The sequence below is a fragment of the Scyliorhinus torazame genome, chromosome 12 (assembly GCF_047496885.1).
Source record: "Scyliorhinus torazame isolate Kashiwa2021f chromosome 12, sScyTor2.1, whole genome shotgun sequence".
Lineage (NCBI taxonomy): Eukaryota > Metazoa > Chordata > Chondrichthyes > Carcharhiniformes > Scyliorhinidae > Scyliorhinus > Scyliorhinus torazame.
This window is the reverse complement of record NC_092718.1, coordinates 175,804,102-175,821,840: the sequence shown is the minus strand read 5'-3', so window position 1 is coordinate 175,821,840 and position 17,739 is coordinate 175,804,102. Positions and strand designations below refer to the sequence as shown.

The following is a 17,739-nucleotide window of genomic DNA, read 5'->3' as shown; positions in this document are numbered from 1 at the left end:
ATGAATAACATCCTGGAATCTCCTCCTGACACCTTCTTCCGAGCATCAGCAACCAAAGGGCTGTAGCAGTCTAAGAAGGGCCACTACTATCGGCATGGCAACCCAGAATTTAAAAAATTTAACTTTCCAGTGTTGCTCACATCTTTTTTTAAAAAACTGTTGAATACTCTCTCTGGTACTGACATGCAGAAGCATCAATCTCGAGCCGGATTACCACATCTCATGTTTTTTCAGTTTTGATATTTCCTGTCACACGAAAGCCGAGCCAACAACAGTGTATCTACTGCCAGCACTTCTGCCTCACAACACCAGCGATGGCTGCACCAGCTGCTGTATGTCATGTCTGAACAGAGTCGGTGGGTAAGAAAGTGCCCGGTGCAGGAAGCACTCTTTCAACTCTTTGCATTCTCCATGCATTTAGAATAGCGTAGAGAGAGCTTGGAGCTGTACTCATTCAGCTCTGTTCTGAAGTCACACCGGCCACCAAACTACACTTGGCTTTGTTTATAGAAATCTCAATGGAGCCAAATATTTCTTGGCAAACAACGCTGTGACTTTCAGGAATCTACGTCACAACAGCAGAGAACTGCAGAGGGGTTAATGTGATTGATATCAACAAAACCAGCACCAGAAGGCATTTAATTACAGATTACAATATGATTGCAGTTAGAATTGCCTTAGCCTCATGGGCGCCTCATTATTTGGACATTGCAGAGGGTACGCTGCTGTTGCCATCTGCAGCCTTCGAATCCCTGTGCAGAAAATATGAATGAAGCAAGACGACTGCCCGCCCATCCCCCCCCCCACTGTCATGCCGCATTCTCCATTCACACCAGACGTCCAGTCCTCATACGTGTTGTTAACCACTCTGTCCTCGTGTGCAGTCTGTGCTCTCTCACTGCAGGAGATCTAGGACTGCAGCAGCTGCCCTGCTTTGTTCTCTAGCCGAACACGACATCTTTTTCAGCTCGCTCGCAGCGACTGCAGTGAATCAGCAGGTGGTGATTACAGCACATCCTCTTTATCCCTTTCATCCTGGAAATATTTGTGCAGGAGATAATGATATCTCACCAACTGTAAACAGAACTTGAGGTTTTTATACCTGCTGCAACATCACTGCAGCAAGGTCCAGAGTACTGACTATACTGGAGCCCATCTTTACTTGGTGCCTTTAAATGTAAGGTTTTGCTGAGGGAGCCCTGCACAGGTTATCCATGCTGACCCCAGAGACCGGCTAAAGCTGACCAACAAATCCCCAACAATCTGACCACTCGTGACCAGACAGGACGTGTGAAAATAAGTAATGGCACAGGCTCTGTACCCCAAGTTGCAAGTACACATAATATTCTTTCTCTTATATTGGACTGAAAATATAAATACATAAAAAGAGCCAGCGGAAACGACAAGTGTTGAAGGCATAAAACTCTTGCTACATTTCCTGAATGGTCCAGGCGCATGTGCTCCTGGGATATTTTTCATATTTTTACGCATCGCCGTACTTCAGAATAGATTGTTAGCACAATAAAAGGACTTTTGGATTTTCACCAAAGCAACCAGATCAAATAGTCATTCTCCCACATCCAATCCCTCACCACCACAGATTGCCAAGGTATGCTACTCCCACCATACCACAGTTCACAGAGATACAGCACTTCATCCAACTCTCCAACCTTCTACAGAGGTAGGCCTTTATCGAGACCTGCCAGTTCATACTGACACTCTTCTCCCCCGCCAACCCAATCATGCTGATGTTCATCTTTAGGTTCCCCTGATTCAACAGCACACTTTTTCCTCTCCTATCCCAAAGTGCTGCTGTCCTCTTCTCACCAAAGCCACACTCCCAGCTTCTGCCACCTTCAGTGCCATCCATTTCCCCCATACCTCTCCTGTTCACTTTCTTCGTCCCACTTTGACAGGTATTGACTTGTCCCATCCTTTCCCTTTTGTCAAGCACTCTAAGTCGCCCCATGCCCCTCATGCTAAAGCACTTTGCCTCTCACACCTTTGCTTGGAACCAATTTCATTCTTGCTCAGGATAGCTCCCATCCGCCATTTCCCTGTATCTGTTGCCAGTTTAGTTTCCTCTGCATACTGAAGGCCAAACTTTCATTGCCAGAAGGGTTCCCAGCTCTAGAATACAAAGAACTACTTGGGCTCTTTATTGCTATGAGTAGTATCAAAAGGGAAAGAGGAAATTGTTCAGTACATTACCTGTTGGACTTGGGTGGATGGAGTCCTGGTTGTGCTGACATGCGCCAACAAGTGGTAACACTTTTGAGCATTCCCCACAAAACCCTGAGTGTCAGCAGCACATGTTTACACTTAACGAGTAGAAAATTTGGATTTTGCCATCAATCACCGAGCCATAATTCTTAGCCTGTCTAATTTTGGAGTCTTTTAAAGTAGATTGAGACAAATGGTCCAAAACTTGCAAGTGTTGAAAAGCCACCACTATCCACTGACACCGCCCTTCATAACCCATTGGGACCTCCTCAGGTGCCGAGTGAGACCACCTTCTGTGAACGTACATTGCTACACCAAGCAAGACGGCCCTCAATAATGGCCAACCAACTACCAGACAGTCTTCCCTCAGTGACCTGGTGAAATCACCCTCAGTGACTCAGACAGGACAACCCTCTGAACCCTTCTCAAAAATTTAAGAAAATCAAATTCGTACTTTCATCCGGGTTTGGTGCAGCAAGGATTGCACTGTGTTTTCGTTTAACCTCTTCCACGTTCTCAGATATCTTGTCGATGAAGCCTCGGATTTCTTCAACCTGATAATTGGAGGAGATCAAAGCATTTAGACACATGTTCCCTTCACAATTAATTCGAGTCGGAGCATACAAGAAAGCAGACTTATGTTCTGAACGTTATCCATTGCACAATGCACGGTAACAAGGACACCAACAATAAAGCATGCAGACCTGGCCCGTGATTCACAGTATCGTCAACCACAGACTCTTAACTCCAAATGCAGAATCTCAAGTCATGAGATATGCTCATAAAGCTGAAATAGCATTCGGTCATTTCATCCAAGCAGCTCACTTACACCCATCTTTTAGAATGTAATCTACTTCACAGCTTCATCAACCTATAACAGTCCACTTATGTTCTTTGTCTCTAGCTTGCTGGTGCCCACATGCTTTTTAAAATGTGGAACACAGGATCTCCTTTAACAATTCCAATGAGATTTGAAATACCCCTCGAACTCTACTAAGCAAAATAATCTGAAATTTGGAGTCACTGCCATCACATTGATATTTCAGACTTAAAAATTAGAACAATTAATAACGTCTGCTCAGTGATTCTTAGGAGATTGTCAGTAATATTCCTATGGATTTATACTTCTCAAACTTTCTTTTGTGGTTGTGATCACTGTAATAGGACTTCAATGACATTTCCTGACTTGGAAATATATCGCTGTTCCTTCACTGTCCCTAACAGCATGGTAGATGTGCCTGCAGCACAGAGACTGAACCGCTTCAAGAAGACCGTTCACCACCACCTTCTCCGTGGGCAGCACGGTAGCACAAGCGGATAGCACTGTAGCTTCACAGCGCCAGCATCCCAGGTTCGATTCCCCACTGTGTCACTGTCTGTGCGGAGTCTGCATGTTCTCCCCCTGTCTGCGTGGGTTTCCTCCGGGTGCTACGGTTTCCTCCCTCAGTCCAAAGACATGCAGGTTAGGTGGATTGGCCATGATAAATTGCCCTTAGTGACCAAAAAGGTTGGGAGGGGTTATTGGGTTACGTGGATAGGGTGGAAGTGAGGGCTTAAGTGGGTCAGTGCAGACTCGATGGGCCGAATGGCCTCCTTCTGCACTGTATATTCTATGTTCTCCAGAGGATTTAGGTTTGGGCAACAAATGTTGGCCTAGCCACTGGCACCCACGTCCTGTGAATGAATATAAAACAGTCCCATTTTTGGCCTGAAGCCATGTCCATACTCAATATCCAAACATTATTCATCAGCAGTTTCTCCAAATTTAACCCTCCTCACCCAACACCTTGGATAACTTAGCACCCTCCATCAACTCAAACATTCTAACTTTTATTTAATCCTTGTTTGGCTCTTGTTCTTCTCAAGAAAAGGGAGTAGGTCTTGGGAAAAGGAATACCGTGGAAAGTATAAAACAGCCTGGGTTTTGCTGGGGCAGAGCTGAGGCAGGAATGTGGGCCAGGAAGGCTGGAACATTCTGCCTTCATCAAGTAGTGCAATGGAATATTTTATGTACAAAGACGAGCCTGAAAGGCAGCAGCTCTGACAATAGAAGACTACCTCAGTATTGGAATAAATTGTCAGCCGAGGTTACATGGGGGATTACAGGGGAATGCAATACCAACTGAGGCAAGCTTACACTTTAGGAAATAAACCATTTGTGTTGCCACTGACATAACAGAATGCTGATACTTGCCATGCCTCTCTTTTCTGACATCCATCTCCTTTATCCAGACATGTCAATTTCATTTCCCTGTAAAATATTGGTTCAGTAATCTGCTGGAGCGAACACTTTTCATTCCAAATTATAGCTCGAGATGCAAATTAAATTCAGTCCTGAAACAACAATACCTCCCAAATATACAATCTTTTTATGGATCAAAACGGCACAGGAGGTGGTCATTTGGTCCATTGAACTCATGCTGGCTCTCTGTCAAGCAATCCAATCAGTCCTATCCCCGTTCTATCCATGTAGCCCTGTCGGTTTATTTCCCTCAACTACCCATCCAATTTATTTTCAATTCACCACCTCCACTATCACCACCCTCGAGGGCAGCAAGTTGCGGGTCATTACCACTTGCTTCATAAAAGGTTCTTCCTCACATATCCCCAAATCTCTTGCCCAAACCCTTAAATCTTAGTTCTGGGTCTCCCAGACCTTGCACCATCAGCTAAGTGGAACAGCTTTCCATTGTTGACCTTAGCCAAACCTGTCATAATCCTGTACATCTCTATCAAATCTCCCCCAATCTCCTTTGTTCCAAGGAGAACAATCCCACCCTCTCCAACCCAATCTTGTGGCTAAAATCCCCCATCTCTGGAATCGTTCAAGTAAATCGCCTCTGCACCCTTTCAAGGACCCTTGCATGCTTTCTAAACCAGAACAGGAAGCAGAACTTTAGTACCAGTGGTTTAAAAGGTTCAGCATATCTTGCCTGCTTTTTTACTCTTCACCTCTATTTATGAAACCCAAGATCCAATATGCTTTGCAAACCATTTTATCTTCTTTTTTGTTTTTAATACATTTTAGAGTACCCAATTATTATTTTTTCCCAATTAAGGGGCAATTTAGTGTGGCCAATCCACCTAACCTGCACATCTTTGGGTTGTGGGCGTGAAACCCACGCAGACACGGGGAGAGTGTACAAACTCCTCACAGACAGTGATCCAGGGCCGGGATTCGAACCTGGGTCCTCAGCGCCGCAGTCCCAGTGCTAACCACTGTGCCACCGTGCTACCCTCAAACCATTTTATCAATATATCCTGACACATTCATAGATCTATGCACATGAACCATGGAACCATTTTAGAACTGTATCATTTAATCTATATTGTTTCTTGCTGTCCAGTCTGTCAAGAGAATCACCTCACACGTCACTATATTAAATTCCATCTGCCAATTGTCTGCCCATTCTGTTAACCTCTCTATGTCCCGTGTTATGACCAGGTGAGAAGGGAAGAATTGGCTCCCCTCTATTCAGCCACCTTGGTTTGTTCCAACAAGGAGTAAATTTCCTTTTCACAGTGATATACTTTTTCAGAATCCAAATATAGTTAACTATTTATGCAGTGATTGATAAACAGCTAATCAAACAAGGTTTTTAAGTTAAAGAGCAAACTTACTGACCACTATGCCAGAGAGAAAAAAATAATAAAAACCCTATCACACCCACACACATGTATCAGAAATAAGGAGAGATAGGAGTCCTATAATAACAAATTAAAAGAATATTTTGTTAAGTATCCTTCGATTTCCTTTGCGGCATAGATTTTAAACATCGTGGCTGATTTAGGTTAGCTGGTTTCAGATGTAGACGATGTTGCAATTATTACAAGATCATATTTTGCTGGTAGATTTCAGAAAAGTTGACCCCACAATCCGATAATACACATTTTGTCCAAAAGAGAGGGAGGGAGAGAGCGCAGGTTTTCAGTCTAGTTTCGCTGTTGAAAACATTCTTGTCACTTGCAATCTTTCTGCAAACTGATCTGCTATACTTCACCCATCGTGTATTTCCAATAGGTTTCTTGTATATAAAAGCAATGTTTCCCGTACTGGCCATTGGGAAACACTGCTATTTATCAAACTCCCTGAAAAATACCCAGTTATCACTCTGTTTTCTGCCCTGAAGCCAATTCTTCTTTCAAGTTGACACTGACCCTCCTATTTCATGAGCTTCAATTTTGTTAACTATCCTTTCATGTGGTACTTCGCTGGCTTTCATAAAATCAATAAAGACAAAATCTATTGCTTTCCCTTCTCTATTAACCTTTTCTGTTACTTCATCAAAAATTCAATTAAATTAGTCAAGCACAATCTGCCTTTTACAAAACCATGCTGATTCTCCTTAATTAACTTAAACCTTTATAGTACCTGTTGGTTTTTTCCCCTAAATATTGGCTCTAAAAGCTTACCAAACACTGATGATAAACTGACTAGTTTGTAGTGTCAGGAAACAGAGGTGGTTTAAAGTCATCTATTTGTGAGCATTATAAAGTTTTGTGTTTCTGTTTAAGAAAATGTTAAAACATGGCAGCACGGTGGCACAGTGATTAGCATTGCTGCCTCACGACGCCGAGGTCCCAGGTTCAATCCCGACTCTGGGTCACTGTCCGTGTGGAGTTTGCACATTCTCCCCGTGTTTGCATGGGTTTCGCCCCCACAACCCAAAGATGCGTAGAGTAGGTGGATTGGCCACACTAAATTATCCCTTAATTGGGAAAAAATGAATTTGGTACTCGAATGATAAAAAAAGAGTGTGTTAAAACCTCAGTTAGCTCATGTTAAACAAAGGTGCCTGCACGTCTGTGGATTCTGGTTTCATTTCAAACCATGCCTGCATTGTAATTAAAGGTTTACAAAATGAAAACAGATAAGGTTCAAGAAAGATTAGGCGATTGCTTAGCAACCAAGGGCCCATGCTGAAAAGCATAAGCACTTGTAGTTCAGTTGGAACCAGGTACCCGAGAAGAAAGCAGCTCTCACAGAAACTGCCAGCAGAGAGGCAGGACAATGGATAAGGGGCAGAAAGCAAGTCCCAGAAGCTGAAGACCTGACAGTTCTAGCAACCAGGGAATGAAGAGAAGTCCCAGGAAGACTGAAATCAAAGGAACAGAGAATGGAAATCTGAACACGGTACTGTTCACTGAAGTTAAAGAAAGGAGCAGAGCTGAAAGGTGCAGACCTGGTGAAGTCTTCTAGTGAGAACCCAGGCATCTGACCTTAGTACAGACCTTAGTTCGTGACCTTAGCATAAACTAAGAAGCAATGATGTTCTGTTGGCATGGCTGGGTACATGGGAGATTGTGTGGCACATGAATGCACATGACAATCCAAGGCAGAGCAACACTGAAAGGAGGGATTGATATTCCGGAAGTGGATCCTTGGTGAAGGCATCCAAGAGAAAGCGTTATTTGGGACCAGATTCTACGGTGTGTTTTTCCAAGAGTGGAGTTTGGAAACACTTGTGGAAATCAGAGCTCCAGTGAGACTATAAAAGCAAATTACTGCGGATGCTGAAATCTGAAACAAAAACAGAAAATACTGGACAATCTCAGCAGGTCTGACAGCATGTTTGGAGAGAGAAGGAAGCTAACGTTTCGAGTCTGGATGACTCTCTCTCAAAAGAGCTTTGACAAAGAATCATCCAGACTCTAAACACTAATTCCCTTCTCGCTCCACAGATGCTGTCAGACCTGCTGAGATTGTCCAGTATGTTCTGGTTTTGTTCCAGTGACACTATTTGGCTCACAGTGGAACAAGCATCTGGGGAGATTCGATGAGAAGTCCGCAGGAGTTGTATTGAGTAGCATTTGCCACTTGGTTTCAGAGGGTGTGTGTGTGTGAATGTGTTTGTCTGCTTGACCACAGTTGGCCTATTAGTTTACACAGACTGTGCTCAAGATATATTTCGTAACTTGTGTTATTGTTAAAAATCTCCGTACATCTGTGTAGAGGTGGGGTATTATAGCCAACCTTTTCATGGCTAATACATATTTTGTTCTTTGTTAAAAGTTAACTGCCAGACCTGTGACACAATCTATCGTACCAGTGTTCCTGATTGTCCAGCAACAATATCAGCTGAGTTTGTAACAGTAAGTACTAGAAATGCCCTTACACCAGGTCTTGAAATAAGACATATTTGCCAATCTCCGGTATTCTGGCACTTCCCCACATCTGGTGAAGATAACGACAAGCCCTTCTTCTATCTCCACCCCAACTTCTTTTAGCAACCTTGGATGCAAGCCATCTGGAACAGGTGACTTATCCACTCTAAGCATTGCCAACCTTTCCAGCACATACAGCTTATTAATTTTCATCCCATTCATTACCTCTACCATCTCGATTACTATCAATATTTTGTCAGCATCACCATCTGCAATAAACACTGATACAAAATACTAATTAAATATCCTAGCATTGCTGCCCCTCTAAGCAGATGTTTCATTTCATTTCATTTTCTTTGCCCCTAATAGGCCTGACCCCACAGCCTCGAAACCACTTACTATATACAAGGTGGTAGGAGATTTTTGAATGCCTTTCATGTTAACTGCCATTCTATTTTGAAAATCCCACTCTGCCAGTATTATTTTCCTCATCACTTCTGCTCTCAACTTATTGAGGAATTCACCCGACATGCTGAGGCACTGGCCATGATTTAGCGGCCCCATTGATTGTGGGCGCAAATACCGTAATGAGCGTTAAATCCCATGATCGATCAAAAGCGGAATTTGCGCCAGCGAGTTCTCAGTTTGAGATCTTCCCCGTGGTTCCCCTTACAACTTCCCTCCGTCCTGGTGATGTAATCAGGTTCAGGACGTGAACCAGATTTCCATTAAATTTTAATAAATTAATACATGCTTACCGGTCTTGATGCTGTAACAGCCGCCCATGCATTATCCTCCCACCCACCTGGCATGAAGTCACGCCAGCAAAAATCACTACTGGTTTTCAACATGAAAAACAGTTGTGATGACCACCCTGGTGGCGTGGGACATGGCACCCCCTGGCAGTGCCAGGGTGGCAGTGACGGGATGAGCACTCTGGGGAGCCCCATTGGGGTGTGGAGGTGTCCCCTTATATGGGTGGGGTGGGGGAATCAATCCTTGTGAGGGAGAGGAGTGGTTGATGGTACCTGCATTGGGGTGGAAGGGGGGGCAGCCTGATCATGGCAGGGGGTTTGGGGGTCAGGGGTTCCCCCCAATGCTGGTGGAGTTGGGGGAGGGAAAGAGAGAGCAGGCGAGACCGGTGGCTGGGAGGGGGAGTAACAGTGCCGCTGACAGGTGAGTGTCGGGCCTCACCTGACGCTTGTTGCTTGTGGGATTAAATGTAACTTTGATGTGGGCATTCCTGATCTCAGAATCCTGGTTTTACCAGTGTGTTTAGGCCCTGCTCCTGCAGCTGGCTGTGTGATCTTCGTCAGCGCCTTGAAAATTCCACAGTGTGCCGATAAATTAGGCAAGAAAAGATGTTTGTGTAGTGGTCGAGCTTCACACAGCTTTTCTCGTCTGATCCAACTCTCAGTGCAATTTTGAGAAAATTCCGCCCACTATCTTTTTTTGTTTCCTCATATTCTCCATCTTTCTCCTCATCCAAGGAGTCCTGGTTTTGATTCCCTTACCCTTCACTCTTTCTTGGAATGTACTGTGCCTATAATATGTGAAATATCACTTATTAAAGATCATCCATTGTTCCATTAGCTTTTTCCTGATAATTTTGGTTCTATTTTATACTGACTGGATCTCCTCTCATCCCTTTTACAATTTAGAACTTCTATATTAAAGTGTCCCTTGCTCTTGCCCATTGCTAATCTAAACCTTCTGTTACATTGATCGCTCTTACCCCACAGACACTGGGGCATTGTAAAGTTCTCTTTTTATTCATGGTTTTTCTTAGTACGATATTCAATAATAATAGGCTATGTCCATCTCTGGCCCTCTCTAAAACACTCACTCTTTTATGCACCTTCCTCCTCTTTCCATTTCTTTATGTTTGTTTCCATCCCCCCCCACCAATTTAGTATTCCCCCACAGACACTGGTACATTTGGCGCACCCCAGCACCAGATCCAGCTGTATTGGTCAAAAGAATTCTGCTGAACACGTTTCAATAATTCCTCCCCCTTCTATCCCGGGAATTAAAGTCCCCAGTATCACTGCTCTATAATTCTTACACATCCTTGTGAATTTTCTCCTGTCACCTTCTCACTATTTGCAGACCATTAGAATAACCCCAGTATCGCTAACATCCCCCTTTTTATTTCTCAATCATGACTAAATAGGCACTTCCATTGCCCTCTGTTTTCAACCTTACCACATCGTCTATAATCAGTACTGCTATCCCACCTCCCTTTTTTCCTTCCCTATCTTTTCTGAACATTTTGTATCCTTGAATATTAAGCGTCCGGTCTTCATCAGTTTTTAAACCCCGTTTCCATTATTGCCATGTATCATAATGCCACATGGCTATTTGTGATTCTAGCTCACCAAATTTATTCACCACACTTCGTATATTTGCACCCATGCATTGTAAAGTTCTCTTTTTATACATGGTTTTTCTTAGCCTATACCTATTGAATATGGTACTATGTCCATCTCTGGCCCTCTCTAAAATGCTCACTCTTTTATGCACCTTCCTCCTCTTTCCATTTCTTTATGTTGGCCCCCCACACCAATTTAGGTTAAAACCTCCCCAACCACACTCGTGGTGAAATACCCAGGGGGCGATTCTCCGAGCCCCGCGCTGGGCTGGAGAATCGCCGCAACCGCGCCCTGACGGCGGCGGGCAATTCTCCGAGGAGCGGAGAATTGGTGCTATTTGCGCCGGCACATTTGGCGCAGCGCTAGCCGCGGGCCGCTGTAATCGGCGGGGCCACCGATTCTCCAGCCCAGATGGGCCGGGCGGATACGACAGTGTCGCCGGCGCCGTTCACCCCTGGTCGCTGCTGGCAGGAACTCTGCGCGAAGGGTCGGGGGGCGGCCTGTGGGGCGGGGAAAAGCGCTCCTTCATCGGGGGAGGCCTCCAATGTGGTCTGGCCCGCGATCGGGGCCCACCGATCGGCAGGCAGGCCTCACACCCCCCCCCCCCACCCCCCGGGCCTGCATTGTTGCGCAGCCGGCCCCTGAATCCCCACGGCATGTTGCGTCAGGACCGGCACGCTGAAGAAGTCCCCCACGCATGCGCAGGTTGGCGCGGCCCAACTGCGCATGCGCGGGTTGGCGAGGCACCCATTTGGCACCGGGAAGGGAGGCTGGAGCGGCGTGAACCGCTCCAGCACCGTGCTGGCCCCCTATGGGGGATAGAATCGGTCGTCTCCGTGCCCGTTTCGCGCTGTTGTGAAACACGACGGCGTTCATGACGGCGCGAACACTTCGTCTCCATTTTGGAGAATCGCCCCCACCATATCCAATTGATGTAAAAAATGGATACTGGGTCAGCGTGGTGGATTCAAGAAGGGGGGTGACCCAAAGTGGTAATTGGGAAGGAGGGATAGTTACGGTGGTGGCAGTGTTGGAAGTAGCCACCCAAAACCATTCTTCCTTTTCTACCTCCACCACAATAGGTACTGCCCCCTTCAATTCCTGTGTGTTGGATTGCCGAAGTAAAGGTGTCCATAGGGGAAGAATGTACAATAGGTCAGAGTTGGGGAGTTCTTGGAGGGTTGTGGGGCTGGAAAACGTGTCAAAGAAGATAGGCATAGCAATGAAGGGGTTTAGACATAAGGCTGAGAATACTCAATGGAAAACATTGGGGGTGGGACCAGAAGCCAAAGAGCGCGCAAAAGGGGTGATGGGTGTACAGAGCTTGACGTGGTAGATGATACAAAGTTTATATGGTATAGTCAATGGGCGAACAGCCAGGAGAGCGGCCGAGTGGACTGAGTCTGGAAGTGACAAAAGCATGGATTAGAATTTCAGCAAAAGGTTAACTGAGTTCAGGGTGAAGGTGGAAGTAGGTGGTCCTTTATGGTGCAGAGAATCAGAAGCTCAGCTCAGGGTGGAATGAGGTGACCAAAGTTATTAATTTGGTTGAACTGGAACAAAATCAGTGGATTAATTTTGATCATTGGCTGCAGAATCATGAACCACAACGAGTCGGAATTAAACCCAGGCAGAAGGCTGAAACCTGCTTTTCCAAGGTGCAGGAACTCGAGGTGAAAGATGTTTAGGTTATCTCAACTCAGTGATTATGGGGCATGTATCCAATGTGAGAAAAGGATCTCTGATAATTCAGCAAAAATTTGCACTCAGTTGGTATGGCTACAGTGGGGAGACAGAAACATGTTGCATTCAGAGGATGGGCTGTGCTGTAGGTGTGCGGTGATATTTGATGGGACTGTGCAGAGGGAGCCTCTGTCTAACCTATACCATCCATGACTAGGAGTGTTTAGACAGCAGATTCATAGAAAAGAATAAAAAGAAAAGGACTTTTTCCCTTGTTGTGTTATCAGACTATGCCGCGTAGATGAGATTCTGGGTCTTGAATGATTATTGTTTTGTTTTCACTGACCAGTCAGCTTTTTGCAGAAATAACGTCTCAAGAATTTCAAGCTTCGGATTTCTCACGTATGAACTGAAGCTCTGAATAAATTCTACAGTGTCTAACACGAGGCAAAACCTGAAACAGTACAAATGTAGACCAACAGGCAGTCAGAACTGGTGCCAGGGCATCAAATAGTAGCAGCAGCAAAAGTGCTACAATATCAGGCAGTGTGCAGGGTGGGCTCTCACTGCAGCATGTGACACTCATCTGGAAATTCGTCATTGCCAAACAGATTTGCTGCAATGCTGTAGTACAAAGGGTGATCGGGAATGGTCTTGGGTGATGGCATTGTTTTGAAAAAGCAGTCTTGGATGAAGAAAATAGCTGGATGTTTTATTCTGCACTTGAATCACCTCTGTACCTACATGTAATCTGGTGAATGCACAGTCTGCAGACATCCTGTTCAGCTGCTAATGTAATACAGATACAGTTTGTACGCAGGAGCAATATAAGACAATCAGTCTACCCAGGAACAATACAACACAGTCAGCCTGTTACGTTGTATTAAGGTATTGTTGGCTTCTCATCTTCAGGATAGGGGTATCTGTCAGAAGAATTCGGCGGCACGGAAGCACAGTGATGAGCACTGCTGCCTCACAGCGCCAGGGACCTGGGTCTGATTCCGACCATGAGTGCCTGTCTGTGTGGAGTCTGCACGTTCTCCCCGTGTCTGCGTGGGTTTCCTCTGGGTGCTGTGGTTTCCTCCCACAGTCCAAATATGTGCTGGTTAGGTGGATTGGCCATGCAAATCACTCCTTAGTATCCAAAGGTTATGTTGGGTTCTGATGTTATGGGGACAGGGCGAGGAAATGGACCTAGGTAGGGTGCTCTTTCAGAGGGTCGGTGAAGACGTGATGGGCCAAATGGCCTTCTTCTGCACTGGAGGGGTTCTAGGAATCTATCTGCAATGATGCACAACGCAGAGATTTATCAACTCCACAATACCTTTTTATATCTCAGCAGTTAAGCGTGTAATAAGATTTCCGGTGACGGGGATGTCGTGAAAAGTCGTAGATCAGGTGGCTCTCCTCCGAAAGACAAGTTAATAGGTAGTTTTAGCTGAAATTAGCCCATAACACTGGACTAATACATCCCCTCACCCTCAACAATGCCAGGGTGTTGGGTGAAGATGCCAGGAACCAGCAGTTCAAGAGTCCGCAGAGACAACAGAAAAGGCGGCAAGGGAAAGGAGCAGCGAGCGGGCGGGCGGGTCACCGGACCCACGAGGCGAGTGTCCCCGGCCACCCCCGCGAGAGGGAGACAGTCGACCCCAAAAATGAGTCAGAGGGAATAGAGGGCATGGACCCAACCCTCTGCGTGGCTCAGATCCTGGGTAACCTTGTGGGGAGAGACAGCTTTCCAAAGCCACCGGAGAGTGACAGGACCCACAGGTCGCTCCAGCCAAAATCCGAGGCAGGAGAGCAGCTGAGAGCAGACATTGCCAAGTTGCACAGATACGAGGACCAGGAAAAGATCCTTCACTGGGCCAGACAAACGAAGGCTTGCAACTGGGAGGGACACAAAATCGGAGTCTACATTGGGGCAGACCTGGCAAAGCGCCGGGCAGAATTTAACAGGGCGAAGTCGGCCGTGGATAGAAACAGTACCAAATTTGTGATGTTGTATCCAGCCAGGCTCTGGGTAACATACCAGGGCAAGGAACATTATTTCACTGCCCCTTGCAGATGCGGATGAGGTCGCCCAAATGAACAGACTAGACAGACAGCGATGAGGCGGACACAGAGGAGGCAAAGAAAACCAATAAACAATTTGGCGGGACTATATCGCCTCATTATAAAGAAGGGAACCAGGTCGCAGAAAGGAGGGGATGAGTGCCGCAGGGCGCAAGAGAGGGTGAGGAGGAGACAGAGGTGAAACCTGCATAGCGGGCGGGCATAGGAGAGAGTTAGACGACGCCAGGAGGGGGCTTCCACACGAGCAGGAAAGCTAGCACCAGTGGGTATGAGCGAGGGGAGGGGTGGGGTCCACAGCGCATCTTCCACATGGTGGCAACTACCGGGCCGTTTGGGGGGGGGCAGGGCAGCAGCATGGGGGGGAGGGGGGGGGAAAAGAGAGGATCCGCAGGGGGAACACAATGGCAGGGTGGGTAGGGGCGAAAAGTGCTCTAGACTGGCTTCAACAGATCACTCTTGGAAACGTAGAACAAGATGGCACCGCAAGCAGCCACTTTGGAGGGTCTCTGGGCAAAGGGAACTCCCGGAGTGCAGTTGGCCGTGTTGGGTGGTCCTTAGACAAAGGGACACTGCATTCCAGAGTCTGGAGCCATTTTGGATGGCCCCTAACAAAGGGAAACCCTGGAGTGCAGGGAGAAGGACAAACTGCAGGTAAGGAAGGGATCATAGATCATAGAATTTACAGTGCAGAAGGAGGCCATTCGGCCCATCGAGTCTGCACTGGCTCTTGGAAAGAGCACCCTACCGAGGCCCACACCACCCAATCCCCATAACCCAGTAACCCCATTCAACCAACCCTAAGGACAATTTTTGGACACAAAGGGCAATTTAACATGGCCAATCCACCTAACCTGCACATCTTTGGACTGTGGGAGGAAACCGGAGCACCCGGAGGAAACCCACACACACACGGGGAGAATGTGCAGACACCGCACAGACAGTGACCCAAGCCGGGAATCGAACCTGGGACCCTGGAGCTGTGAAGCAATTATGCTAACCACTATGCTACCGTGCTGCCCACGGTAGGGTGGGACAGACGTACCATTCATGTTATGGGATCAGAGCTATGGGGAATAGCCATACCGATAAATAAGAGGACGGTGCTCACTGCGACGAAGACGGTTATGGACCCAGGGGGACGGTATGTCATGAAAGAGAAAATGCTGAATAATTTGCTTTTATTTGGACGGTATGTCATGGTCAGCGGTGTCCTACACGAAGCACCAATGGTCCTGGTGAACGTGTCAGTGCCCAACTGGGACAACATGGGAGTTTGTTCTGGGAGACACTGAAGGCTGTGATCAGTGGAGAGATTTTCGCATATAAGGCAGGGAAGAGAGGTTGGCAAGGCAACAACTGATCGACTCCATTCTGGGGGTCAACAGAAAGCACTTCGAGGCCCCGACCATAGAGCTTCTGGCGGAGAGGAGAAAGCTACAAGTGGACGTTAACCTGCTATCCACCAGGAAAGCAGTGCACTAACTCCGCCAGACAAGGGAGGACCTTCTGCGAACACGGAGACAAGGCTAGACGCCTGCTGGCAGACCAGCTGAAAAAGCAGGCAGCCACAAGTGAGATAGTGCAGGTGAAGGATAGCAAAGGTGGACTGGTAGCCAGCCCAAAAAAGATCAACAAAGCATTTGAGGCCTTCTCCAAGGGACTCTGCACCATCGAATTCCCTTGGACAGAGGCCTGGGATGAAACAGTTCCTTGATGGACAGGACTTGTCAGTCATTGGGGATAATAGGAGGAGGGGGCTGGAAGCACCACGAACTGGAAGTGGTCATGGAGAGCTCCATGCAGGAGGGGAAGGCTGTAGATGCAAAAATACTCGTAGAAATCCTGGCTAAGCGACTGGAGAACTCCTTACCAAAGGTGGTCGCTGAAGACCAGGCGGCTTTGTTAAAGCTAGACAGCTAACAGCAACTGCTGAACGTGATAATGACCCCATCCCAGGTGAGAACACCAGAGGTGATCATCTCCCTGGACGCAGAAAAGGTCTTCGACAGAGACAAGTGGTAGTACTAGAGCTGTTTAGGCTGGGGACAGGGTTCACTCCTGTACAACATCCCCATGGCGAGAGTGCGGACCAAAACCATCAGCTCTGAATATTTCCAGCTGCACAGAGGCACAGGGATGCCCACTGTCCCCGCTACTATTCACCCTGGCGACGAGAAGCTGGAAGGGAATCTGAAGAGGAGACAGAGAGCACAGAGTCTCGCTCCAGGCGGATGACCTGCTCCTCCACATCGCAGACCTGCAAATCGGCATGGAAGGGATCATGAAGCTCCGAGAGAGTTTGGAGCCTTCTCAGGCTACAAACTCAACCTGAGCAAGAGTGAAGCCTTCCCTGTGAACTCGAAAGGGGGAAGGCAGAGCTGGCAGGATTACCATTCAAACAGGCCAAAAGCAAATTCTGCGATCTGGGGACCCAGATCCACAAGTGGAACCTGGCCAGTCTGGCGGAGAAGTCAAACAGGACCTACAGAGGTGGGACACACTCCCGTTCTCCCTAGCAGGGAGGGTGCAGACGATGAAGATGAATGTGCTGCCCAGATTCCTCTTCCTGTTCAGATCCATAATGATCTACATCCCCAAGGCCTTCTTTACCTCGGTCGACAAAATGATTATGACGTTTGTGGGTGGGGTTCAAACCCTAGGATCCGCATAAAGGTCCTACAAAGAAAAGGAAACACGGGGGTCCTAGCGCTCCCCAAACTACAGTACTACCACTGGGCAGCCACAGCCGAAGAGGGAAGGGCTGGGTGAAAGAACCAGAAATGGAATGGGTAAGGATGGAGGAGAGCTCCTGTACAGCTGTGACCTTCCGTTCCCTTGCACGACAGCACTTCCATTCTGCCAGCCAAACTTAACAAGCCCAGTGGCGGTACCCACATTCTGAACCTGGAACCAAATGAGGCAGCACTTCGGCTTAACTGAAATGTCCATTATGGCCCCCCTCTGCGGCAACCACAAGTTTGCATCAACCTTTAAGAGGTGGAGACAGGACTGGGGGTGGGGTGCTGACTGTTAAGGACTTGTACATGGACAGGCTAGCGACCTTAGAGGAACAACGGGAATTAACTACAACACCTAAGTGTAAAGAGCCTGTTTCACAAGGAGACAACAACATACCCATGGACCCTAAGATGCACAATGTTAGAAGAACTACTGGGAGCGGGCAACCTGGGAGGGAGGTGGGGAAGGGGACTGTGGGAATTGTATGGATGTCTATTAGAAAGGACACGCTTCCCGCTGGACAAAACACGGGAAAAGTGGGAGG

At 47.1% G+C, this 17,739-nt stretch overlaps 1 protein-coding gene across 3 annotated transcripts in view; it reads right to left on the bottom strand.

Moving 5' to 3' along the window:
- The window catches only part of LOC140386757 (syntaxin-1A), a 428,170-nt gene that overhangs the window by 308,618 nt on the left and 101,813 nt on the right, over window positions 1-17,739 (bottom strand). For all 3 annotated transcript variants that reach the window (XM_072469428.1, XM_072469430.1, XM_072469429.1), the window contains exon 3: window positions 2,678-2,777. In XM_072469428.1, coding sequence (XP_072325529.1) covers window positions 2,678-2,777 — 100 coding nt within the window. The remainder of the gene's footprint in view (window positions 1-2,677; window positions 2,778-17,739) is intronic.